The sequence below is a fragment of the Gadus morhua genome, chromosome 21 (genome assembly GCF_902167405.1).
Source record: "Gadus morhua chromosome 21, gadMor3.0, whole genome shotgun sequence".
In the NCBI taxonomy this organism is placed as follows: domain Eukaryota; kingdom Metazoa; phylum Chordata; class Actinopteri; order Gadiformes; family Gadidae; genus Gadus; species Gadus morhua.
In genome coordinates this window covers 14,572,855-14,599,683 of record NC_044068.1, presented here as the reverse complement: position 1 = coordinate 14,599,683, position 26,829 = coordinate 14,572,855, and the positions used below count along the sequence as shown (strand labels likewise).

Here is a 26,829-nt window from a genome sequence, read left to right as displayed (position 1 = left end):
AGTCCATCTTATCTGTATAGGACCATGACTAAGTCCAAGAGACAGAGGTTCACAACATTTATTCATGACTCATGAAATTAGCCAAAACATTTTTTGGGGAGGTGGTGGGTATTATAGTATTGGTGGTTCGTATTATTGTATTATCGTATAGTAGTATTATATATTCGAGGACAGCCAGAAGAGTTATTTTGTGTGTGTGTGTGTGCGTGCGTGCGTGCGTGCGTGTGAGATAGAGGGGGCAGCATATGGCAAGGAAAAGGTTTTTATTATATTTCAGAATGACAAATAGTTATGGACATTAACTTTTTTTGTTTCAATACACAAGCAAATTTTTTATGGACAATCGTTAGATAGATGAAACGAAATAAAATAATTTGTACACTTATATTTTACAATACATAATGTAGCTTTTACTGGCGAAAGCAATAAGCATTATGCAGGAAGGTATTGCTATGTTTTTTTTATAGTACAGCTACTTACAGTTGATAGGGGGAAGATAAGCATCAAAAAAGAAAATAAGTTATTTAAATATCAATTACATATACAGAATGTGAAACATGGTGTTAAGCATTTCATATATGTAATCAAACTTTTCTTTGTAAAACTGCAAACAAATCTTGAAGGGGGTTAATTTGAGAGTGACTATCAACATGTGTACTTCGACTTGGAATTGAAAAGTCAGTACTAAAGTATCACTCAGAAACACCCACTCAAGACCTTTCACTTTACAATACCTGACACAATTTCTTTTATTGGCATCTGACCAAAATGTAGCCAATTTTGCCAATAAATCAGCTAGGTTTACCTTCTAAAGTGCATGTACAGTGTCTATACATTTTTCTTTCTCTGTTCTTTACAAAATACATTTTTTCAGGTTGGGCTTTTAGTTGAAGTTACTGTCATTCTAGCTACCCCCGAGCACCACTTTGATTGAGGAGGGACAAAAGGCATCAAACATCTGTGTGTGTCCACCAAAGAATACCCTCTTCAAGTTCAGTAAGATTCATGGAGGGTTTTCCCCACCTTCAAAAACACTGCAACAAAGATTATTTAAAGATAGTACAAACTTATGTTAGAATTTTACGAAACGTCAACAGAGACAACTTGTATAAATACATTTGTCTCATGTGTCATGAGATAGATTGAGATTATGAAAAATAATAAGACTTAAGACGACCTGGCTGTGTTAAACATAAGGACTCACTAAGGTAAGAATCGTCAGGATGTTTTGTATTTCTATACTTCGATACGTCGATGCAAAGATTATTTGAAAGGAATGTCCAAAAAGTAACCAAAAGTATTCTCTTTTTTAGGCAAGTGTTTAGAAATGTTGGCAGGCTTTTCCACAAGGTTCCAATCATTTCTTACCATTATCCATGATCATAAACATTGTGTTTGTGTGTGTGCGTGCACAAATCCTTGAGCAGACAGTCTGTACTGTACACGGTAGAATGCGGGCTGTACACGGTAGACTGTCTTTACTATACACGGTAGACTAGGTCCTCTGTACTGTAAGCACAGGACCGACATTTGTTGAGTCAGTTCTACTCTGGATGTTTTGAAGAGGAATAATTGTTGTGGTTACTATTGCAATATATATTAATTGTGGACATCCCTATGACCCTCCCCCCGACTCGTGGGGGTGGGGGGAGGGTTGTGACGGAAATTTGATGTGATGCCAATCTCCCGTTGCAAACGTTTGATCTGAACTGGGCTACAAATGTCGTTTTCTTTTGTAATGTAACGGTCAGGCGACTTAGTGTTAGAACACAATATTTAATATCCTGGATTTAAATAGAAGAAGAAAGAAGCTGAAGACCCGTGGAGATCACCAGAGCGCTGTGTTCCAGCGTCGCTCTGGTGTGGAGAGGGGCCCCCCCTTTAGCTGTGGTCAGTGATGAGATAGCCGTGGTTACTGATGCTGCCTCACAATAAGGCAGGAAGCATCGGAAGAAGAAGCACACCGAAAGCAAAGTACAAAAAAAAATTGAAATTAGATTATACTTGAAGATATATTACAGAAGCAAAAGAACAATCTTTTTTTGAATCTCTGAACAGCCAGTTTACAAATTGCTTGTTTTCGTAAACTGAGCGGAGCTAAAAAGGCCAAACATTCATTCTGTAACTAGAACATTTGTCAATGTATGAAATCGGACTGAAATCACTTTGGCCGTTCTGACACATTCTGCATTTAAGACCCTCAGCTCAAAAAAAATGGAACATGAAAAAATATGCAATTATTTAACAGTGATTAACAGTCTTTCTTTATGAAAACACCCCAACCTATAAAATGTGCTTTCTTGCTGACAGGCAGTCTCACGTTCTGTGTGTAAGACCTTTAGGGAATGCTTTATCAAACACCTCCATCCATCCCTCGGGGCCCAGAGTCTGGTTGTGAAGGCCTTCGCTGTCTGGGGTCCAGGGTTGTTTCTGAACTGTCCATTAAGCAGGCGTCCGGTCATTGAGAATATACTGACACCCAAACTCCTTTAGAAGGGACGCAAGCTCTGAACAAGAGGAGCTCTGCTTGCGGCGGGGAACTCAGATGCCAAGAACACAGGGTTACAGGAGGAGAGTCCTACAGAGTGATGTCAGCTGATCTACTGTCCAATCACAGGCCCCGATCGCTGTACAAAGCATTTCTCTGACCGTCTTATGGTCATTCGGCGCCATTTGTCGTCCTTTCCTTCCCCCAAATAGTTCAACACTCAACAGCACCTCTCGGTCCTTTGGCTCTCGCGTCAACAACAACAACAACAAAAACAATGACAACAACAAAAACATCGGCCTTCAAAACCTTCGTCCAATCACAGATGGCGATTCCTCCAAACCGGTTACGACTGGCTGGAAGTGGCGTTGTCGTCGTTGCTGATGCTGCTGCGGCGCACGGCGAGCGCCCTGGCCTCGCGGGCCAGGCGCCGGGCGTGTCTCTCGTCCCGCACGCCGGCGGCCCGCAGCTCGCCCTCCGTCAGCGAGGCCATGCGGCTGGGCACCTCGCAGCCCGCCGCCGCCAGCGCCGCTCCGTACATGGGCATGCCGATGGACACCAGCCAATCGGAGACGCTGCCGCCGACGGCGTTCGGGGACAGGGGCTTGCGGCAGAGCTCCGTCAGACCTCCGGACGGGATCTGAGACCGGGGGGGGGAGGGGATGAGAGGAAAAACTGTTTGAGACGGGAAAATCACACAGGCTAAACACTAGGACACGTGAGGATAGTAATGAGGGTACAGGACAAACACTGTACGACGTCAGGATAGTACAGGCTGAACGCTCTGAGACGTGAGGACAGTAATAATAGTCAGTAATAGTCAGTCAAAACGTTGACTCAGGTAAAGCACCCCGGTCTTTACTGTTGCTCTGTGAAATCATTTAATTTCGGGTTCTGTTTTAAGGAATGCCAGGAATGTCTCCGGCTGCACGAAATCTGTGTCAACATGTCAAGGCAATGTCTCTTTAAAATTAGAATAAAATAATAATAATAACATTTAACTATCATTCATAAAACAGATGAAAGCTGTGGCCTCATCCATAACACTCTGCTAAAACCCGAGCTGCTGGTGCGGCAGACGGAGGTGCGGTGAGGCGGGGTGCTGGTTCTTACGGCCATGCGGTGCTGCTTGCGGAGCTCCCTAACGCGGAGCCGGTCCATGGTGGAGGCCACCTCCTTGAGGGGCAGCTCCAGGTCCTCAGAGTAGCGCTGGACCAGGGCCGGGGGGATCCCACAGCGGCCGTGCTGCAACACAGGCACTGGGGTTTAGACCGCCGCCGGGAGGTCAGGCACCGGGCCTCTTAAATACACACGCACACATACGCGTCCGAGACGCCTCAGTAAAGACTGTGGCCGTACAACAGGTCGTCAAGAGGGGCCGTGTTTGTGTCCGTCGACTGTAGGGGGCGAGGTCTGAAGGAGTGCAGAGCTGTTGTTTTTGGTGCTGGACAACATGAAGTGGGGTGAGGTCATGTGTTTGGGCTTTCCTGTGCTCATTGCGGGGCTTTAAGAGGCTTGGCCCCGGCTCTGCTCTGCCTGTTTACGCCAGGCTGGAGTGGACGTTTGGTTAAACAGCAGAGCAGGAGCACACAGCGGGGGCACGCTGCTGCCGTAAGAACGACGCATACGTGGTTATAAGGGGAGCTGCCGAGAAACCGTAGGAGAGGACTTTTATTGTGTTGGACCCTAACGAGGAGAGAGAGAGAGAGACAGGGAGGGAGAAGCCGAGAGAGAGAATAAGGGAAGAGAGAGAGAATAAGGAAAGAGAGAGAGACAAAGAGAAGTAGAGAGAGAGGCAGAGATAGAGAGAGACAGAGAGAAAAACAAGGGATCACATGATGTCAACCTGGAATTAGGGTCAACAACTTGGGATGCCTTCTGCTTTCTGTCCTTCACAGCTGTGGGAGACTGGAAGTGGTGGCTGGAGGAAGAGGGGGGACCAGGGGAGGCAGAGGGCAGGCCCAGCAGCCAAACATCCTGTCAGAGATCTAGAACTGGGGCCCTCGGTGGGAGTCTCCAGCCTGGCTGACAGCCAGTCAGCTTTGGCTTGTAAGATGTGGACTCAGAGTGAGGCTACAGACAATACGTTTTACTGCATTGTTCCTCATTGACACCCAATAGGGCTTGATTTGCCCCCTGGTGTTGTGTGCATTTCTTTCTGCATGCATACTGTATGTCTGTTTATATGTGTGTGCTTGTAAATTGTGTGTGTGTGTGTGTGTGTGTGTGTGTGTGTGTGTATGTGTGTGTGTGTGTGTGTGTGTGTGTGTGTGCGCGCTAATGTGTGTGGGTGTTCTGATGCGTGTTTGTGTGCGTGTGCTGATGCGGTTTCTAATTGTGGTTATTTTGGCAGTGCTTTTTGGGGGCCCCCCGCCATGTTTAACAGCAGCCCTGGGCCGGGTCGCTGTTTAACAGCTCTTTCTGCTCTCAGTAACACCCAGCCAGTAAACCTAACGGCCCTGACCACAGAACACCCCCCTCCCCCCTCTACATCTCATTAACAAACATATTGTTATGGAAATATGGCAACATTACTGTAGCTAAGGTAGGTTCTGGCACTGTGGGAGGTGGGGAGCACAGACACAAACACGTGCACACCCACACAACAATACACACACTGGTGTTGTGTTGGTGTGCTACGGTAATGAATAAGACACACTCCAAGTGTACTCTTAATCATTTGTGTTTACAAGCAAAGTGGGTTCCAAAACCAGCCAAAAAGGTGTTGTTTGACATCAACCTTAACAACAACATCCACAGGGAGTCTAATGGTTCAAAGTCAACTCAGGCACGATAACACGACCAAGGCGGTGTTTACGCCAGACAAAAACAGAGCTAGTGGTGAGGTCATGTTTCCATGGCTAAACGACAAGGCTTTTCGCTCTGGCACCTCTATGATGTGGCTTTTAATGGTTATTCCGCAGCTCATCCCCAGACCACGGAGCGTGCGTGCGTGCGTGCGTGCGTGCGTGCGTGTGCGCGTGTGTGTAGAAATGTGTGTTTTCAGTGAAAAATGCATGACTTGGTATACAGCGCCCTTGTGGACCATCAAGTGCTTTAAAATCACATCCACTTCAAAACCATGTCTTCATGTGTCATTTAAAAGCACACTGGTGTGTGTATGATGTACTATTTTTGTAGATGGGGTTTAATTTGCAAGCATAACAGCTATATTTGTTTATCTAATGGTCTGCATAGATGTCTGCCAAATAGGGCACCACGGACTCTTTCCACTACTGTACGCAGGACCCATCATGCCTACAGCATGCATGCATAGCCCCCCCCCCCCCCCCCTAAACTCTGAGCCAGGAATAGCCCTGCATGTCGTGGACGGCGAGGCGTCCTCCCACCTTGTCGGAGTAGGGCTCCTCGGTGAGGTCGATGCCCTCCGCCTCCAGCCGTGGCTCCAGCAGGCTCAGCGGGTCGGGGCTCATCTTGCTGTGGGAAGCCTTCCTGGAGACCGCCACCTTGCAGCCCAGGTCCGACATCCAGGGGGGCCGCACCACGGGGGGGCTGCCCGCCTCCTCGCCGCCGGTGGAGGGGGAGGGGGGGAGCGCCGGGGAGGTGGGGCGGGGGGTGGCGGGGGGCGTGCCGGGGGTCCTGGCGGGGAGAGCCGGGGCGCCGTGGCGACCGGGGCTGTTGCTGCTCACGCTGCTGACGCTGCTGCCGCTGCCGACGCTGCCTCGGCTGTGGGTGAGGGGGGAGGCCGGGTGGGAGCGGGTGAGGGAGTGGGTGGGGGAGGGGGTGGGGGAGGGAGAGGAGGGCGGGGAGAGGGGCGCGTGACGGAGCCCGTTGGCCATCCGCTCCCGGGACTTCTTGGCCGGGACGGGCGGGGGCACGGGGGGCTTCTTGGAGTGGGGGCGGGGCACCGGGAGCCTCTCCTGGGCGGGGGCGCCGGGGCTGCTGGGGGATCCGGGGGCGGGGGCCGACAGGAGCTCCGGAGGCGAGTAGGCCGGGGAGACGGCGGCGGGGCAGTGGGGGCGCAGGGGGAGCTGGGAGGGGAGGGGCGGGCGCTCCGTCCAGCGCTTGGGGCTGACGGGCGGGGGCGTGGCCAGCCGAGCGGGGGAACACCTGTCTTTGAGCGCCTTGACGGGGCTACCGCCGCGGGGCTGGGGCCCGGCGCCGGGCGACTTCACCCCCCCGACGGGGGCCTTCTGCTGCCGCTCCGCCTCCGGCTCCCAGCGGAGGTCCCCCAGGGAGTGGGAGCGCTTCCAGGGGCCGATGGTGGCGGGCTGCGAGGGCCCCTCCAGGTCTTCACAGCTGCGGCTGGCCAGGAGGGGAGACTTGCGCTGGGCCTTGCGGAGGTTCCCCAGCATGGTGAGGCCCTTCAGGCTGGGCTTGGGGAAGGGGCCCCGGGGGAGCTTGGAGCCGTGCTGCGGGCCCTTGCCGCCCTGCTGCAGGGTCTCGTTGGAGACGGTCATGGGCAGGGTGGGGTAGTCCGGGGACTGGAGGCCAGCGGAGGAGCGGCTGGAGCGGGACGAGGCCTTCCTGTTCTTGCCTGCAATAAATACAAAATAAAAACACATTAATGACTTGTGAAGCAAACATTACATAAAATAAATACATTGATGCTTTTATTCTGAAATGAAAGCTAAATTGAATGGTTCAGAAAAATTAAGCAGGGGCACACTGTCACAGAGAGTTGAAGAGGGGAGGAAGGTTTCAAACTCCCGACCAAACCGGTTGTAACAGGGCAGTTTGGGGGCTAAGAGCTGGCATGCCAACTAGCTAGGGAACAGGACTTGGAGTGACCAGGGTTCACTCTCAGTACTGCCTAGATCCTGTTTCAGGGCTTTCTACACTGACCTGTCCATTAAGATAAGGTAAACGCATTGACTGGTTTCATAAGGAAAGCCTAAAGAAAGAGCTGTAAAGTAACCATGCATCATAACAGAAAGCCAAGTCCAACTTACCATCAGTCTCCCAACATAAGAGAGCGAAGATGGATGGATTAGAGAGATGGAGCGGGCAAGAAGAAGAGCCATAGTTGTTGTGAATGTTGTGATGAGAACATGAGTTCAAAGGACGACCCATTATGGATGTCGGTATCTTCAGTGGTTACAGCGATATATTTTGTTTCAATGGTTTAGTCATCTTTGAAAGCTTTTAGAAAAGCATGACATTTCTGTTGGGTACTTTGGAGAGCATTTACCGGTGTGCGACATGGTTTACATTGTAAACAGATATTGACTGAAATGTGTTGAGGTATGTATGAAAGTGAGGAAGAATATGCAGAAGTGAAAAAGTAGAAGTTAAATGACAAGAAATGCGGGAAATCAGGGATCTACAGTGATTTAATAATGAGGATAGTGACGATAAGCCTTAATTTGAAGCCTTCATACGTAACCCAAAATTGAAGTTAAAATTTTTTAACTTGGCTTTTTTCGAATTTTTTATAACGATCACTGTAGCAACCTGCTGTGTGAGAATAAGGCAGAATGTGAAGATTCTGTCAAGCGTCTGGCATTGAGAGAGGGCTATGAGGAATAAGGACACAGAGAGAAAGAAGAGACAAGCAGAGGCAGTACGGCGACTCCCTCCGTCGTCGGAGGTGGTCTTTATTCCACAACTTTAATCCCTAAGTGGGGCAGATTGCACATTTAAAATGGTTTGTCGACGCACACACGCACGTAAAATGAGAACAAAGTGGTACACTTCTTACCAAGACAGATAAAAGTAGATGACACAAATACGGATTAATGAGTGACGGCGGCATTGAGAGAAAAGGTCATGTAAGAGACAGAAAGTTTTCTTTTTCAAAGCATTATGAATATTCTCAGAACAAAGAAACTTTAACAAAAAACAAAAATCACAAATGAGAACGTCGATAATATTCTGCAATCAAAGGAAACATTTATACCATAACGATCTGTGCACTTAGGTTTAAAAAATATTTTTTTCATTCAAGAACTTTATATATAAGCATGAGGCACATTCCGATGACGTGTGCAACAGTCACATAAAGGTTAGCACAAGCACCGCGTCGACAGACGCTATGGAAACAGAAGCAGTCGCCATGGCCACCATAGGGCCGACGGTAGCTAAAAGACACCTCAGTTCCACCGCAGCAAAATAATGAATGTGATTAGAACCCCCCTTTCACATGTCAAAGGTCACCCTCAGGTCAAAGGACCTTCTAACAGAAGTACTCTGTGGTGGTGGTGGTGGCGTCCACCATGTCATTCTCTAACACACCCCTCTCTGAGGGGGAGCACCTGTGATTGGACAGCCAGGGGCCCCATAGCACTGTGGGTTGGGCCGGCCTCCCTTATGAATGCACTTTGACACTGATGACACAGAAGGCCTAATGACGTGGAAGAGAGCAGTGGAAAGGAGAAGGGGAAAGAGAAAGATGGGGGCGTCTATTTAGCATCAGATGATGAGAGGAGGGACAGGCGAGGGGAGGGGGGTTAGCTGAACCAGGGTCCAGGGAAGGTGGGCGGGATGTAAGGGGGTGATTGGAAAGCATGGCTAGAGAGGGAGCGGCAATGTTGAGCAGCTTGGAGAAGGAAAATGGATAGATGTTGTGGGAGTCACTGGCGGCGCGGGGCTAGCTCAGCTATGATATTCCTGGGGAAATCCCCATAGGCCTCGGATAATGGCACGACTAGGCTAATTTAAGCTAAGCTAGGCTATCATTACCATTCTCCAGATTCTCATTGCTCTCGTAGCAGCCGGAGTCGCGCGGGGAGTCCCCGACCAGGCCCTCTGACAGCAGCTTCTCCTGGGAGCCGGACAGGCCGCTGCGCTCAGGGTCACTGCTGCCTGCAGGGGACACGACAGGATGGGGCTATTTAGTGCATTCCTTTCATTGTACAAAGCCCCATTAAAAAATACATTCTTTCCATGACTTCAAATGAAAAGAACGAAATAATGAGGCATTTGTGTGAAGTTTAAATAAGCAAACAAGTTATTCTGAAGGTGAAGAGAACATTTGGTATGATTTGTTTCGAAACCTTGGGCAGAACAAAATACAGAAATACAGAGAGAGTGAGAAAGATAGAGAGACATAGAGAGTGAGATAGAGAGAGACCGAGACTGAGTGAGGGAGAGAGACAGAGGGCGAGTGAGGGAGAGAGAGAGCGAATGAGGGCGAGTGAGGGGGGGAAGAGAGAGAGAGAGAGGGCGGGAAGAGAAAGAGAGAGGGCGAGAAGAGAAAGAGAGAGAAAGAGAGAGGGCGAGAAGAGAAAGAGAGAGAGAGAGAGAGAGGGCGAGAAGAGAAAGAAAGAGAAAGAGAAAGAGAAAGAGAAAGAGAGAGAGAGAGAGAGAGAGAGAGAGAGAGAGAGAGAGAGAGAGAGAGAGAGAGAGAGAGAGAGAGAGAGCGAGAGAGGGGGGGAAGAGAGAGAGAGAGAGAGAGAGAGAGAGCGAGCGAGTGAGAGAGAGAGGGCGAGTGAGAGAGGGAGGGCGAGTGAGGGGGAGAGACCAAGACTGAGTGAGAGAGAAAGACAGGCCGAGTGAGGGAGAGAGACAAAGGGCGAGTGAAAGAGGAAGACAGAGGGCGAGTAAGAGAGAGACAGACAATGAGTGAGAGAGAGAGACAGAGGGTAAGTGAGAGAGGAAGACAGAGGGCGAGTGAGAGACAGAGAGGCAATGAGTGAGAGCGACAGAGAATAAGAGAGACATAGACGGAGACACAGAGACAGAGGGTAAGAGAGACATAGACCGAGACCCAGAGACAGAGGGTGCGTGGGGGGTGTACTCACTGTCGTACTCCTGCAGCAGCTCCACGGCGGTGAGCAGCACTGCACGGTGCTGGGGGTCCAGGATGTTGAGCTCGTCCAGGTCCTCCTCCTCCAGCAGCTTGAAGGTGTCCAGGTCCTCGTAGCCGTTGAACAGGAAGGTGGGCATGTGCTCCTGGGAGAGGCATGGGGCAGCAGGGGTCAGCGCTGGGAGGCCTGGGGTGCAGCCCACATGGGGTCTGATATTGGTGTACATTCATACAATCGTATCCATCTTGTTTGATCAAATATGAATTCTTTCTGTGATAGTCGCACACAAATAAATACATGTGTGTTTGTGATGCACACACCTGCAGACACAGGAGCATAGAGACAAACACACAAACAAATACAGAAAACTAGTTGTGGAAATTTAGTTGAAATACAAATTCTTGAATATTTGTATTGCATTTCAATCAAAGTTGGATTAGATCATGCTATGCAATTTAATTTGATTGCATTAAGAAACACCATACTACTATTTCATCAGGCTTCATCATTAGATAGTCAGTTTACAGGGGTGCTCCGTTGTGCACCTCAGTTTCACAACAGCGGGGTTCACTATCTACCAACGATTTAGAATTGTGTCTTCTTTTGAGGAACAATGCTAGTCCTCAAACAGGGCGGGCAGGGTTTGAGTCCGGTCAACATTACAGGACTTTTCTTCACAGCCAAGAGACTTGGACGTCCTACATTTCGGCTCTGCTTACAACAAACGCCCCCCGCCCCCATCCCTGAGCACCCAGATCAAAGAGGTGTGGGCAGCGGAGGGGCATCAACTTTGATCGAGGCCGTTTCATGTTGGGCGGGACCACACAAGCAACAAACAAAAAAGGGGGAAATGAAAATTGAAGCAAGACATAATGGTGGAAGATAGGGTGCAAGGGGGGGGTGCAGCCACCAGCTGGGGGTTATCAAAGGCATCGTCTTGAAACATGAAAGAAGAAGGGACACACCCACACGACACAGATGTCTCCCCCACCGCGGTTGAGTCTCCAAATTAGAAAGTACACAACAAAAACAAAACAATGTTACGGATGTATAAATATCTCCCGGTGCCTTTGGGTCGGTTTGAGTCGTGGCGTAGCCCGTCTGATACTATCATTAAGACCCGTCTTATCTGGCCTGGAAGATGCAAAGACAGAGGCAGAAAGGGAGAGAGAGAGAGAGAGAGAGTGGCCTCATATCACCCCTGCAGTTTAGAAGCACACACACACACACACACACACACACACACACACACACACACACACACACACACACACACACACACACACACACACACACACACACACACACACACACACACACACACACACACACACACACACACACACAGCAGGAAAAGGCCATAAATTACAGGTCGGCAAACACTGCTGTTCCAAGGAGAACTAGTACGCCTCTCGCCTCTGTTTCTTTTGGGGAAAGAAACAGAACAAAGGGCCGCCAACGTGCACACAAACACAAAAGGCATTCGACTTTGCCTCACGCATGTCTATGTTTTTTGGGCCATCAGGACGGCCAAACAGATCGCAGTGTTCCAACACAGGGGGAATAAGAACCACATCGCCGAACTGGGACAAAAATGTCTGCACATGCCAAGAAAAGCCACACATGGTTTTTGGTTATCGCTGGAGTCAAAGCTGTGCAGAGGTGTGGTTGAAAAATAAGTCAATGACTGAATACCGTGTGGCTTTGAAGGCAAAATAATAGTTTGATGGTTTTAGTTTATAGCTATTTTGCACACCCTTACATGTTTGGAATAGTTTATTGTACCGTTTTTCAACACTGATGTAGAGCTGATGAAGTGGCTACTACCCACCTGCTAAGACAATGTTGTAAAATGGCAGCCGAGAAACGTTTTTGGTTAACGTAACAGCTGCAGAAGATACTTGCAAAGACAGGGCCTTCCCTCTGGGCTGATTTAGCATTGAATTAGTGCTCTGAAGCAAAGCTTACACTCTGGAGTGTGGGAGTGTCTCTGGGGAGGACAGGAGTCCCTCAGTAGGAGATGAGCTTGGTGGTTCATTCATCCCTTACTCTGGTTCCATACACAACGCCCACACTAGCTCTGCGGCTCAGCCTTGTTACACAGAGGGTGTTTCAGACCCCTTGGGCCCTTTAATCATCCAGGCCGAGGGCCCACAAGGCCCAAGGCTTGGGATTAGAACCACAGATTTGCGAGTGTCTGTGAGTAATGAATCATGGTAGTTTAGCCTCATTATCTCTGCAGTGGTAAAGGGTTTTGAAGAGCTAGGCTAGATGATGGTTTCATTGAAAAAGATTGCTGGTTTTGGTAGGGGTGGCGGCGAAATGTGTGGATGTGTATCCACAAAACAACCTTGGAAGAGTCTAAAAATATCTCATCTCAATTTACAATATATTCCATTGTTTCTTATATTTTGTTGGGTCAACTCCATTCAAATGCATTTTACTTGCATAGCCCCTAATCCCAATTGCGGTCTCCAAGGCCTTCCCAAGCCACATTAATACATACATTTACCTTTTCCAAATGTCTTTGCTCCATAAAATTATAATGTGACTGATGCATAACCATCTCACTTTGTCCACTTCCAAAAAGTATATGTTCCCTTTCAACTTAATCCATACACAAAGACGTAAGGTAGCCATAACTAACCGGTCCAGCAGTGTCTCCCAGCCAGTGTAGACCAGGCTCCCCCCCCCCTCTACCTTGAGGTTGATGCGGTCCAGCAGCTCCTCCACGGAGGTGGGCTTGGGCGGCCGGCCCTTCCTCCTCCTCCTCACGGGCCTCTTGGGTTTCTTCTCCTCCTCGTCGCTCAGCACGTCCACGTAGATGAACTTGAAGGTGCCCACCTTGTTGTTCAGCAGGCCCATCCAGGTGCCCATGGGCGGCTTGCTGATGACGTCGATCACGTCCCCGCGCTGCACGGGACATACCACCACCGCCACACAGCAGTGAGCCACGGCAGGAAACAGTTCACACAGACAGGAAGTACTGAGGTTCTTTGTGTTCACCGTTTATTGTTTCGGATGTGATCATTTGTTGGAGAGTAGGAGTCAGGGGATTTGAATGCGGCGGTTTCGGAAATGCATAGACCTTAGATACCCATACGAAATAATGGTGTATTGACTCTCGCATACCAATAAGAAATAATGTTGTAAATGGCGTTTTCCTCTTTTTAAAAATGTTACATTGTTTAAAACGGAAAAACAACTCTATCACTGCAAGTGTATGGTTTTCCTCGCTTTTCAGCTTTTTTCACAGAAACCCCCTGCGTTGGTTGAACTCTAGCTGGACCGGTTTTTAACCCACGGCCACTTCGTACTTGAAATCATTGAAGTGGCCTTGCTGTATTGTCCGGTTGACCCCTGTGCACGCTTCACCATATCAAGCCAGGGTGTGCTGCGATCGAGCCAGCGATGTGGCCAGGGGACGTTTGTTGTATTATTAGTAGAGCTGCAGTTAAACGCGTTATTAACGACGTTAACGCAAACCAAATTTAACGGCGTTAAAAAATTTATCGCGCGATTAACGTAATTATTTTATTAGAAAAAAAAAAAAAAAATTTTTTTTTGGCTCAAAACAAAGAAGCAGTAGCCTGACTGCTATGTTCAAATGACATTTGTTCAAAGCAGTCGTTTATTTGCACTATAGGCTCTTTTTTTGTATCGTCCTGTTTTGATCAGTATATGCCAATGTTGTTATCAATAGAAAATCATTTGCACAAGGCAAGCGGATGCACTTCATCATGTTGATAAGAGAATTAAAATGAGAAGAATTATGGGACAAAAAAATCAAGGGATATTTAGCATAGAAAAAGAATTCGCGATTAATCGCGATTAATAATAGTTAACTATGACATTAATGCGATTAATCACGATTAAATATTTTAATCGCTTGACAGCTCTAATTATTAGTATTTGTCCTTCTGGGTACCTTGAGTTTGAGGGAGTCCGAGTCGTAGGGGCTGGGGATGAAGTCTGTGTGCACGCGGGCGCGCCCGCAGAAGGGGCCTTTGTAGGGGGGCTCCTCGTCGTCCCCGTCCTCCGACTTGACGCTCTCCCGGTTGCTGGCGGATGAGTCGGTGGTGCTGACCGTCTGACCACCTGCACAGAAACACACACAACACCATGGTATTGATTAGGTTTCATGTCATTATTTTGACTGAAGGATGCCCAATGATTCTTCTTCTACTTGTAAAACTCATTTTATTAAGTTAATAAAAATTCACTTGTACCCTTAGTTAAACTGCATTCAAGGGAACGTAAACGGGGAACTTAAAAACGTATATAATGGGGATGTGCAGCGGTGGTTCGGGGAATTCAACTTCCTCCTGGGGTCAAACTCAATATCTGTTTACATTCTTTCTGCCCTGCAGTGAATGTGCGGTGCCAATTCATCTCAATCATTCATGTGTCTCTCTGAGTTCTCTTTAGCTCTAGACCCAGGGTGGAAATACCCTGATTAAGTGGCCGGATGTCTGTCTCTCTCTCGGTCTCTCTCGTTCCAAAATATACTCAAACAGGAAGTCAGACTCAGCACAGTTTTTGTGGCCGGCACACAATCTGGTGCCAGGGGCTTTTTTTTTTTTTTTCTTTAAGGATGTAGCGCCACCTGGTGTTCTGTTGCTGCATACTACTCAAATCAGCAAGCATAACGTACTTGGTCACAATTAAACACTTGCGTGAAACAATGTTCTTGCTATAATGATTATGATGCATTTCCAGTTTATATATATCAGGGCGTGGTCGAATATGTTCGGAATCCTGCTGCAACATCTGCTGTGATTTTCTTCTTGCTCAGAATCGAATATTTAATGTTCCACATTATTTTCTAAACACTATTGCTCCATGTGCATTTGGGTCGGCGTTCGCATGGCGCTGGTCGTATTCTACCTTCAAAAGAGATTCAAAAACCAAACAAAGAGTGGACTCACTCATGGAGCTCTGGCCGCTGAGGGAGCTGCGGAGGCTCTCCACCGAGCCCCCCGCCTTCAGCTTGGGCTTCTCCAGGGAGTCGGTGTCCGGCTGGGAGGACTGGGGGGAGCCGGGGGCCGCGTCCGGACTGGACTGGAGGTCGGGAATAGGTGGGGGGTGGAGAGTAGGAGGACAGACACGAGGAGAGAGGGTGGGGAGGAAGATCGGGGTGAAAATCAAAAAATAAAAATCCATCCGTATGGATATACATTTATTAAACCTGACTTTTATGACAAAGGATCGACGTCTCCCTCCTCCTTGCAGTTCGATAAACCCCCACCAGGTGCCACCGTTGCCTGCGTTAATGATCCTCATCAGCGGGGTCCACAGAGCGACGTGGACGTTCACACCGGTTCGCTTTGCCTTCCCGTACGAGCAACGGCTCCATGACTCACTCTGCAGTATCTGGGTCAGGGCCTTAGGAGGACCACCGCAACGTACAGGTGCCGTCTCGCTGTGAAGGGGCTCCTATGAACGGGTTAAGCCCTCTTCAGAGACAACCCAGCACAGGCTCCACTAACGCTTACTATACCTAACCGATGTGGATGCTCAGCCATGCATGCTCACACACCCACACACGCTTTAAACATCAATTAGGTCCGTCCGGGGGGACTTGCATCACCACATGACCTCAGCGTTCAACGCACCGCACCCTAAACTCAACAGCAAGTCCAAAGCAAGGACAGCTGAGAGATGTTAGAGAGAGTGTGAGAGTGTGAGTGTGTGTGTGTGTGTGTGTGTGTGTGTGTGTGTGTGTGTGTGTGTGTGTGTGTGTGTGTGTGTGTGTGTGTGTGTGTGTGTGTACTCCTTCGTATGCCCTGATGTTTTCCATCCTGTTACCATCACAAACACTAAGCAATCCACCCACCCACCCATCCATTCCCTAACAGGCTGCATGCACACAGAACAACAGAGTGTATTAGCGACCAAACATCTTGTAGAATGCCTGCAGAACGACACAAGGCTTGGAACACGGACCCAGCAACCATTGTTGGTGTCAACATGTGGTCGGTTTTATTCGTGTTCTCACTTCATTTTCTACTCCCCAAACGTTGGACACTTCCAAGGTACCACAAGTCAACAATTCAACGATTTGTGTGATTGCATGTTTCAATGTGAGCACCAACAGCCTTATGATTGTTTGTGTGTGTGGGCTTCTGCATGCGTGCGTGTGTCGGTGTGGGGTCCCACCTGCTCAGAGAGGGAGTTGCTGTACTTCTTGGACATGCGCTTCCTCATGGTCTCCTTCACCGACTTGACCTTCCTGCCCAGAGAGATGCGGGATGTGGTGGGGGACTTGACCACCTCCCGGTAGATGGCCTCCTGTTCCTTACTCTGCACAGAGGAGGAGGAGGAAGAAGAGGGTGAGAACGGCTAATGGGAAACTGCACTAATAAAGTGCTTTTCAGAGTCTGACCACTCAAAGCGCTTTACAAACAGCGACTCACGTTCACCCATTCATAGACACATTCACACAGGGGGCGGAGGTGTCAACCATGCAAGGCAACAGCCCGCTCGTCGGGAGCAGTTAGGGAGAGGTGCCTTGCTCAGGGCAACCTCAATACCGCGGCCAGAATATAGGAGCCCGACTCAACAAAGAGTTTTTGGGGTTTTTCATTGAAGTTGGAGTGAATTGTAGAGGAGCGCTTGTTTTGTATACTCACATTGGCCTCAGAGGCCGCACTGACCACATGGAGCGATCGGTTGGACAGGTCGAATCCCCCGAAACTACAGGTCCTCTGGCGGGGTGGAAGGGGTTGGATGAAAAGAGGAGAGGGGTGGGGTTGGGGGGGAGGAAGGGGTGGGGGAGAACAAGAAAGTGGTTTAGCTGGGGAGACCAACACAGGCATCACATCCAACCTCAAGCCCCGTCCCCCCCTGGCCCACCGAGCGGGATGCAGAACCATGACTCATGCTTTGAAACGACGCTGGAAGCGGTTTGGATTTATGCTTATGGGTATACATGGTGCTGGTGGTGCAGTCGGGGCGGGGGCAGGATTTGTATAGGACACAGAGGTATGAGGCCACTTGGCATCGTGGACGGCCAAGTGAGATGTAACACAAAGTAATGCACTTGAATGGTTCTTGTTTGTTGTGAGTGACTTCGTGGCTATGTCGATGATGGAGTATGCTTTCTGGACAATCCAAACCGGCGTTCTGCATGATGCACGACTATCGAGAGGTGGCGAGTACTTGACGCCAACATGGGATGACCCGCGGCGCAGTTACCATGTGTCATGTAGTCATGTGGCAGAGTTAATCGTTTTGTAATGATTTGCTGTTTAACGGGTGATTGGGCCAACCCTTCGGGATGAATAGCAGCGTACTAATGACTACAGTGTGGCTGGGGTGTTGAGTGTGAGGAGACACAGGCATCTTGGGTGATTCCTCCGATTCATGTAGAAAACCTCTTGTGAAAGAACCCTTCACTCGATGGAATCGGAGCTGAAGATGGAGGCGGTAAACAAAGGGGTGCAGCTTTACAACCCCAGCCAGGCCATTGCAGATGCGTCATGTCCAACCAAAGAAATGAAACGGGGCTGTGTTTTGTTGTGTGATTTTCATTTTTCATTTAAATCCATTCGTATTTACTGTCCGTGTTCATCAAAGATGTGGTCGACGTGAAAACACCACGGTGCGTCAGAGAGAAGGCGTTCTGTAGAAATGTCCCAAAACAAAAATAATACTCTTGAGGATGAAGGGGATGGTCGATGGAATGGCCATGCACCCGGTAGAAGTACAAGAACAACCAAAATCGAGAATTCGACGATAAAGGAAAAAACAAGAAATACTAGCAACTACAAAAAAATCAGGCACACGAAAAAAATTCTCACAAAAGCATCGACGCAACTCAAAAAATGGTTGATTCCAAAATACGGTTGAATGAGGGTGATCCGGCGAGTTCACCACCACAGATTTAGAGGAGGGGGGGGTCAAGCTTCCTTAAAGCTGCAGAATAGCTCCACTATGACAATGTATGCCTATGTTACCTTGTGTTTCACAGGTTAAATGAATGTGTCCCCAACTAACTCACTAGTTAATACTTCTCAACGTGTTGCAGCATGTTGTGTTCAATACATGAACACTATTAGAGTAGCATAATAGCTAACTAGCTTTTATGACGTGCTTCTCTGCCCATAGTCCACCCATACATTGTGTGCTGTAATGGGATCTACAGTTTAGCTCTAGGATATGAATTCACTATATGTCGAATGTATAAGTGTCAAATGAAGACTTAATGTCTTCAATACGCTGGGTGCACCCAGGTGCACATCCAGGTGTTTATCTGTGTCCTCGAAGTAGGGCTAACCTTTCAAATACGTCATGATATCTCAATACTGAAAGGTTTGCGTCAAATTTCCTATAGTTAAGTCTGTATAGGATCAAGTCTTGATGGAAACACATCATAAATACACTGGGTAGTACAATGAATGCCTCTAAAAGCGAGTCTTCCTGTAGATAATCTTCCCTCCAAAAGTAGGGCATCCCCTTCCTTTGAAGACAGGTCTGACTTTTGAGCTATTCTGCGTCTTTAAAGTACACCGACACCCCCTCACCATCACGGCCGGCACGACGATGTGCGGAGGGGGGGGGGGGGGGAGGGCCGGGGTCTACTTCAGCCCGACCGCCCCGACCCCTCCGACCCCGACGGCTAAACTCACAGACTTCTGCTGGATGCGCAAGAGCACGCGCTTGGTGCAGCGGTCTACACTGGCCGCCCACTTCCTGTCCGCCTCGCGGTCTTCCTCCAGCAGGCAGCGGCGCTCGGTGCGGCTGAGCGTCACGGGGCGCACCAGCTGCGCCCAGTTGAGGTGGCCGTACAGGCTGCGCTCCACCACGTACGTGATGTTCAGCTCGCTCACCGCCGTGCGGCCGCGCAGCCGGCGGGAGGGGAAGCCCCAGGTCCCGCAGCCCCCGCCGCCGCCCCCGCCTCCGCCCCCGGGGCCCTTGGCCTTGGCCCCGCCGCAGTAGGCCGGGGAGGCGGGCGTGGCCGTGAGCGGCGAGGCGGGTGGCTTGGCGTGGCGCGAGCGCTGGTACAGCAGGTGCTTGGTGGAGTAGGCGTAGTTGGGGTCGGGCTTGCGGTGGGTCCAGCTGCCTCCGTGGTGGTGGTGGTGGTGGTGGTGGTGATGGCGGCCCACCGTGAGGTGCTTGGCGGGGCTGCCCAGGTGGCCGTCGGCGTCCAGCGAGAGCAGGAGGCGGGACTGGTTGTGGGGCTTGGGGCGGGGCTTGGTGAGGCCGTAGAAGGCGTAGAGGCTCTCGTTGGCGTGGCCGTGGTTACTTACCCCGTGGGAGATGGAGCTCAGCGCCTTCCGCATCTCCCCGTCAGTGGAGGAGCGGGCCAGCAGCTTGCCCTCCTCGTCCAGGCCGCAGCCGTCCAGCTCCGAGACCGAGGAGCCGCTGCCCACCACCGCCGCGATGGAGCCCCCGGGGCCCGGCACGGGGGCCGCCGCCGCCGCCGCGGGGCCGCGCTTGGCGGGCCGGATGAGGCCGTGGGCGCTCGAGGACTTGCTGAAGGTCTTGACCAGCTTGTGTCCCGACCAGGTGTCCAGGCTGCTGGAGGACGGCGAGGTGGTCAGGCTGTCCGTGTCCCCGTCCAGGGACAGCTGGTCCGGGGCCAGGGAGGCCAGGGAGGCGTCCTGGGGCAGCGGGGGCTTCTTCAGGACCCCCGTGTACAGAGCGGCGTTGTCCACGCACGTCGGCGACGCCTCCAGACTCAGAGAATCTAAAAAGGAACAAAGAAATGGACAAAACATAAACAGGCTGCATGAAAGTACTGGATGTGCGTCAGGAACCTGTTGATGCAGACGGATTGACGGATAGACGAGTGGCAGAGAGCGAGGGGCTGACCTTCAGAGTCGCGCCTCTTGGCCTCGTCCACCTTGATGAGCTTCTTGCGGACGCGGCGCGTGGAGTTGACCAACTTGTGGAGCCGCTTGAACTTCACAGAGTCCTCCGACTGCTCGTCGTCCGACTGCTCACGAGACTGGCCGAGAGAGAAGGAGAGACAGGGAGATGGAGAGAGAGAGAGAGACAGGCCACAGTTACAATCATAGCCTAGCCATGCTTAGCATGTAAAAATTACGCCACATTATATACACAATTTATAGTCTTACTTCACATTACATCGGCTCCCAAAAACAACAGAAAACGAATGATCAAAACATCGACATTGCACATTTCAAACACAGATTAAAAATGTTGCAGATTATTTGTTTTGCATTGTTTTTATGCCTCAGGCCAAAGCAAGCATCAGCAAACAGCATCGTAGTTGGTTGTTCCATCAGAACTGAAAACGGTGTTAGAGTGACGGGGGAAGGGATGGATGGCTGGATGGAGGCTCATTTTGAGGCAGTGTGTCGCGGGTTAGTGAGGTGACAAAACGACGGGCGAAGACACACTGTTATGACCATAATGAAAACAAAAACACAACGACAAACTGGGCGGCGTAATGGACTCGTAATGCCTCAACCGTGAGTGGGCTGTGCCGCAGGGTGAAACACGTCTGACAGCCGCTTTTAATAGTGGGGAATGATGGAACACCATTTGTTCTCTCTCCCTTTCAATCTCTCTGTCCCTCTCCCTCAGAGTAGCTGCGGTGGAGCGGAAAGAACGATGTCGGCGCACACACACACACACACACACACACTGAAGTTGTCATGTGGTAATGATGAGCTGAGTCCTGGCAGCTCCGCTGAGGACGGCGGTGGCAGGAGTCGGAACTCGGGAACCTAAACAAGTCATCGTCGTTTCTGTTTCTCCCCCCCCCCCACTCAGTCTCTGGTTTCCAGGGCAACGCAGGCTTTGATTTTTCCGCATGGCAGGACCCCTCGCCAAGGTCCAGTACACCGCTCGCAAACTCGGGCAGATTCTCTCACACACACACACACACACACACACACACACACACACACACACACACACACACACACACACACACACACACACACACACACACACACACACACACACACACACACACACACACACACCCCTCCCTTTGATTTAGAGAAAACAGGCTTGTAGCTCCCAGCTCCCTGACTGCTAGAGGCAGCACAGCACAAGCCCAGCATACTAACTGCTCCCCAGCCACAAACATCAAGTCCGCAACCGATATCGTTACAGCTAGGTCCTTTAAGTGAGGCACCAATCTAACATCACCAGCTTACAAGGTACCAGCATACACGGTCCAAACGCTCTGAGCGTGTGTGTCTGTGTGTCCGTCGTCAGGCAGTAACAGGAATTGACCCACCAATGAACTCTCTGTCCTACTCCTGCACCGCATCGATTAAGGGGAGCTTACTCGACGCTTTCCCCTTCCTCGGCAGAGCGAGCGGACCGTCGTCAACCAATCATCTGCTTTTGGGTTCCACCGGCCTGGTCTGCGGCAGTCCACTCTGCAACCACACAACACCCCCAGAGTGGATTCTACCTTCCAACTGCATGACAACTCTCCCTTCCCCTGTTTCTGGTCGGCAGCGGAGTGCACCAGCCCGTAAAGGAACGCACAAAAAATGATAATATTAATATTAATAGCCACATTGAAAGAGGAGAGGAAGGAGAGGAGCCAGACTCCATCGTTAATGGCGGTACCGGGGTCCAGGGAGTCTGGTGTAGCCGGACCGGCTCCTGGACCAGTTTGTGACCATAACCCTGCAGAGAGGGGAGCCGCGCCAGAGTCGCCTCCTATGAAGTCACATCCCGGTTTTTATGACGCTGACCGCACGAGAAGACCGCGTGAAACAAAGAACCCCCGTAATGCAATCTTCCGATTACGATTATTATTATTGTTTACGGCTGCCCTGGCGACAGGGCTGTAGCACAATGGCGAGAAGGGAAGAAGATAAATAGAGAGGAGGGGAAGACAACAGACCGGCGCCACTGTGTCCCTGGTTGTGTCTCCTCTAGCATGCGTGAAAGACTGGGAACGGCAGTAAAACTGACTCAAAGGGTTGGAGTGGAGAGAGTGGAGAGAGGGTGGACAATGAGTTGTAGGCTCCGAGACAGAGCCCTGAGGAACACCATTCATTGAAATGACTGCGAGGGAAAGTGATTTAAGGACTGAGGGGACAAGGGAAAGAGAGAGAGAAATCAAGAGAGGGTCAAATGAAAGACATGTAGAAAATGAATGATGTTTGGTGATAAATAGTGCTCTGTAGACGAATGGGAAGCAACGGTAGTGCAACCAACGCAAAAAAAAACAAGAGAAGAGATCGCAGAAAGGAAAAGTGACAGCAGAAATCAAATGCCTGAAAGGCTGTCATTAGTGGCGACGTGACAGCGAAAACACCCCGACCATAAGTACCAAACATACACCCCGACCATAAGTACCAAACATACACCCCGCAGTCGACACGTTTCAGTCATCCTCGCCAAATTCCTTAGCGATGCGGTAAAGCGGATAGAACTGCACGCACGCTCACAAGCGCACCCACACAAACAAACACACATGCGCACACACACACACACACACACACACACACACACCCACAGAAGCTTTCAAACAGTTCAAAAACAAGTGGAAGAAGAATACCGCCATTCAGCTGCTCCCCTGGTGAAACCCGCCTACTCACCGCCTCAGGTAGGTTAGTCAGAGCGAGGAGCGGGCCGCACTCCCGACCGCTAGAGAGAGGGCAGCTCCGCTACGTCCACAAGTGGCCTAAAGCCCCGCTCACGCGCTGCCGCCGCTGCCTCCCGACCCGGGTCTGCGTCGCCACTACCGTGCGCGCGTGCACGCACAACACCGCATGCAGAACTACCCGAAACTGGAAACCTTTCTTGTCGTCATCTGGTTTGTGTGTGGGTCTGTGTGTGTCAGGGGGGACTGTGTCGAAGTGCCGTGCGGGCTTTCGGAGAGCGTGCAGAGAAAAGACGTGTTGTGTGCCTGGAGAACAATCCCCCGTTTGAGCCCCTCTGACCCAGCCCTGGCCCCCCCATCTCTAATGGCCGGCCCTGGAATGTGGGCTCACATCGCTGGGGGACGACACACACACACACACACACACACACACACACACACACACACACACACACACACACACACACACACACACACACACACACACACACACACACACACACACGAGAGAGACATGAGATAGAGACAGAGAGACACACATTGAGAGAGACAGAGAGAGACAGACAGACACACATAGAGAGCGAGAGAGACAGAGAGAGAGAGCAAGAGACAGACAGACAGACAGACAGACAGACAGACAGACAGACAGAGACAGACAGAGGTGGTGGCAGGGCAGGACACAAGAACGAGCATTCAAGAGTAGTGCCGCCCGAAGCAGCAGCCCGATGTGTTGACACCGCGTAGAGCCGCCATGCCCACGGCGGTGGTGTCTGTGGACCTGTGCACCGTAGGTGGGGAGGAGTTTGAGGTTCTGAGCGGGGCCGGTGCACACAGCGCTCATTCACAGAGGGTCTCGCACGACCGTTGGCTGTTTGGATGTCATGGATGGCCCAGTTCTATTCATTACGGCAGGGGTTTAGGGAGGGGAGGCTGGGGAGATGGGGAGGCACCCAAGGCACCGTAACGGATCTTCAAGTGACCCCCAATTTGGAGATTCAAGGCAAGGGTATTTACAGAAGATCCCTCAGTCTTCCTACTCAGGGTCTCTAAGGACCGTCGTAAGGCGCAAGAGAGCAGTCTTCTTTGTCCTTTATCCCTCCCTTCCATTTTCCTGCCTGCCTCCACCATCTGTGCGTGCATATGTACGTGCATCTTTGCGAGTGCCTGTGCATGTGCGTGTGCGTGGTTGTGTTTCACAGCACGCACACAATTCAAATTTTCCACCTGAAGAGAAGCTCGACAACTCATAATCTGTCCTGCCAGTCTACCGTTTCCAAACACTCAATGGGCATAATCAAATGTCCTCAAAATGAAACCGAATTACTTAAAAACAAAAACAAAACAGTTACGTGTTTCATCATCGTCTAACTCAGAATTCAAAACCCAGATGTTCTGATGATGGAATACAATTGGCTACATGAAACAAATAACTGTGGTTCATCCAGGTTCATGTACGCCTAGCAACCACTGTACATCCACGTTGAGCAAGTTCAGATAAAGACAAAACTGCAAGCAAGTTAGTGTCAGAACAGTGTGGGTGTATGTGTGTGTGCATGTGTGAGTGTGTGTGTGTGTACTTGTATGCGCGTATGCCTATCATGGTTTGTAGTTCAAATGACCAAGATTGTTTACCAGAAGATATCCCAGCATGAGGCAGTGCGGGGGAAACTGCTTTTTAATGAGGGTCACACAGCAGTTCCAAACGACACCCACTGAAAAAAATCCCTTCATTTCTGGGAAACGTGTTTGACATTATTATCAGGGAAGAACTGGAAACACAATGCCTCTTCCATAAAAGAGGGCATTTCGGTAAGCCATGTGAGCCACTTAAAATCAAGAGGGGAACACAAATCCATCATCAAGTTTATATATAGACGTGTCGTACATTCACAATTCACAAAACGCATACCTCGCCAGCTTCTATAAATCAGCCTTTAACTAAACAACAAAAACCAAGGTTCACACACACAAAGAATTTGTGGTTGTCAGCCTGCCATGTTAAACCTGGATCCCAAGCCGGGGTCTCTCCGGCTTCAAGCCCAAGCGTCCACAACCCACGATCGCCAGCCCCGGGACCCATGTCCTCCAACCGCCGGCCTGGCGCCATGCACCCAGAGAGTCCCTTCTTGCAGAGAGGGCCGCTCCCGAAACAGTCCCCCTAACTGGGCTGCCGGAGGGGCCGGCTACACCACATCCACGGCGAGTGGACTAAGTTCCCCCCCCCCCCGTTGCATGAACACCTTCATCAGCACTTTAGGCCTGAGAGAGTGAGAGTGGGTGTATGCAGAGCAGATTCCTCAGACGTTACAGTCCAGGACTGATGAATGGGAGCGGGTCCTGGTGAAAAATACCCATGAGACCGCTCGCCTGTCAGAACCACAGCCAATCACGTCCCACCTTAGGCGGTGGGGTTTCTTCACTCTGAAGATGGGAGGAGGGGGTGGGGTCTGTCCGGGGGAGCTGCGGCGGGGGGGGGGGGGATAAGCCAGGACCCACTGCCAACTTTAGCCCCCGGAAGAAATGACAAGACAGCGCAGCGTTGGTCTCTTCGCAGCCCGGCCAGGGGATGGTGTCATGTTATGCCGTCAACACACATGAAAAGGAGGGCTGTGCACCAACACACAACCGACTCAACAACACAACACTGTAGAAACTGGGCACTGGAATACAGAGAGAGGAGAGGAGCAAGAGAGAAAGAGAGAGGGAAGAAGAGAGAGATAAGATTAAGGCAGAAGAGGAGGGGGAAAGGCAGACCTATATTTCAAGGTGGGGAATACTGTTGCAATGGACTTCACAGGGTCACGATGAACCCAGTGCCATTATTCCACCTTGAAATCGACATTCAAGGTGGAACCCGCAAACCGAAGAAGACAAGGTCCGGCTCTCTGTCCGCTTTCACTGACGAGGACATAATCCTCCGGGTGTGTGGGGGCGGAGGGGGGAGAGAGGTCGGATGGGAAGTTTCAGATTGGAGGTGGGGGTGGGGATGGGGGGTTACTTACGTTGCAGTTTGACGACTGGTTGAGAATGGCTGAGGATCCGTCAGTCCACTCTGCAGTGTCAGTACTGCTGCCCTGTCTGCTGCTCTCATACTCCTTCAGCTACATGGAGAACAAGAGTTAAGAGCCCATGCACGCAAGCACGCACACAACCGCATACACACAGGAAAGGACCCCCCCCCCCCCCCCCCCACACACACACACAGCCATACATTGGCAAGAGGATGTGGGACACATTCAACAGCACATCGGAAGGGACAGACTCAGGAATGTACATTTATTCATTTGAATGCACACACACACACACACACACACACACACACACACACACACACACACACACACACACACACACACACACACACACACACACACACACACACACACACACACACACACACACAGAGAGAGAAAGAGAGACAGAGAGACACAAACATACACAAACAGAAAGAAAAAACAGACCCAAAGTCCAAAACCAAGAGGATGAAGGCGGTCAATGAAACAAGCCACAGACTAAACAGAGACACCACGGTTCACAAGGCACGGCGGTTACAGCACTTCAACACAAAAGGCGTTCCACCAAGGCCATGGGCATTGATTCAGAGTGGTTTAACTGACTGTCAATCACAATGAGGGTGGGGGATAAGGAGGTGGATCGATTGAAGGCTGGGGATTGGGGAAGAGACAATCAATGTCGGCCTTGGGGAGAGACACAGAATACTCTAGCAATGCTATTCGTTAGCATGGCATTCAGCTTGGAACGAATGACGGGAGGATAGAGAGAGAGAGGGAGAAATAAGGATTGATGAAAAAAGGAAGGATAAAGAAAGAAAAGGTAAGAGAGAGAGAGAGAGAGAGAGAGGAATATGTATGTTTATATGTGCCAAATGAGTGACACAATCAAACTAGTAAAAGGCCAAACAACCATGATTTCCTTGAAATGAGGACAAAATAGGACACCAGCAGATGGCACTGTTGAGCTAGCATGGTCACCAAACCTCAGAAGCATGGGCCCGACAGCAAACTCACAAAAAACACACACACACGGACACTGAGACAAAACCTGACCACACCCCAACATTACCTCCA

The 26,829-nt window shown here is 50.3% G+C and overlaps 1 protein-coding gene across 7 annotated transcripts in view; it reads right to left on the bottom strand.

The window, feature by feature from the left end:
• Positions 1–246: 246 nt before the first annotated feature.
• sash1a (SAM and SH3 domain containing 1a) overlaps positions 247–26,829 on the bottom strand; it is a 179,664-nt gene continuing 153,081 nt past the window's right edge. For 2 of the 7 annotated variants that reach the window (XM_030344699.1, XM_030344704.1), the window contains exons 8-20: positions 25,744–25,842; positions 20,014–20,149; positions 18,828–19,888; positions 16,830–16,904; positions 16,357–16,500; positions 15,126–15,258; positions 14,126–14,295; positions 12,898–13,110; positions 10,192–10,342; positions 9,131–9,253; positions 5,839–6,986; positions 3,602–3,733; positions 247–3,128 (exon numbers count right to left, since the gene is read on the bottom strand). In XM_030344699.1, the coding sequence (XP_030200559.1) occupies positions 2,835–3,128; positions 3,602–3,733; positions 5,839–6,986; positions 9,131–9,253; positions 10,192–10,342; positions 12,898–13,110; positions 14,126–14,295; positions 15,126–15,258; positions 16,357–16,500; positions 16,830–16,904; positions 18,828–19,888; positions 20,014–20,149; positions 25,744–25,842 (3,879 nt within the window). In that variant the 3' untranslated portion in view covers positions 247–2,834. The remainder of the gene's footprint in view (positions 3,129–3,601; positions 3,734–5,838; positions 6,987–9,130; positions 9,254–10,191; positions 10,343–12,897; positions 13,111–14,125; positions 14,296–15,125; positions 15,259–16,356; positions 16,501–16,829; positions 16,905–18,827; positions 19,889–20,013; positions 20,150–25,743; positions 25,843–26,829) is intronic. The other 5 variants (XM_030344705.1, XM_030344706.1, XM_030344701.1 and 2 more) reach the window with 4 other exon arrangements.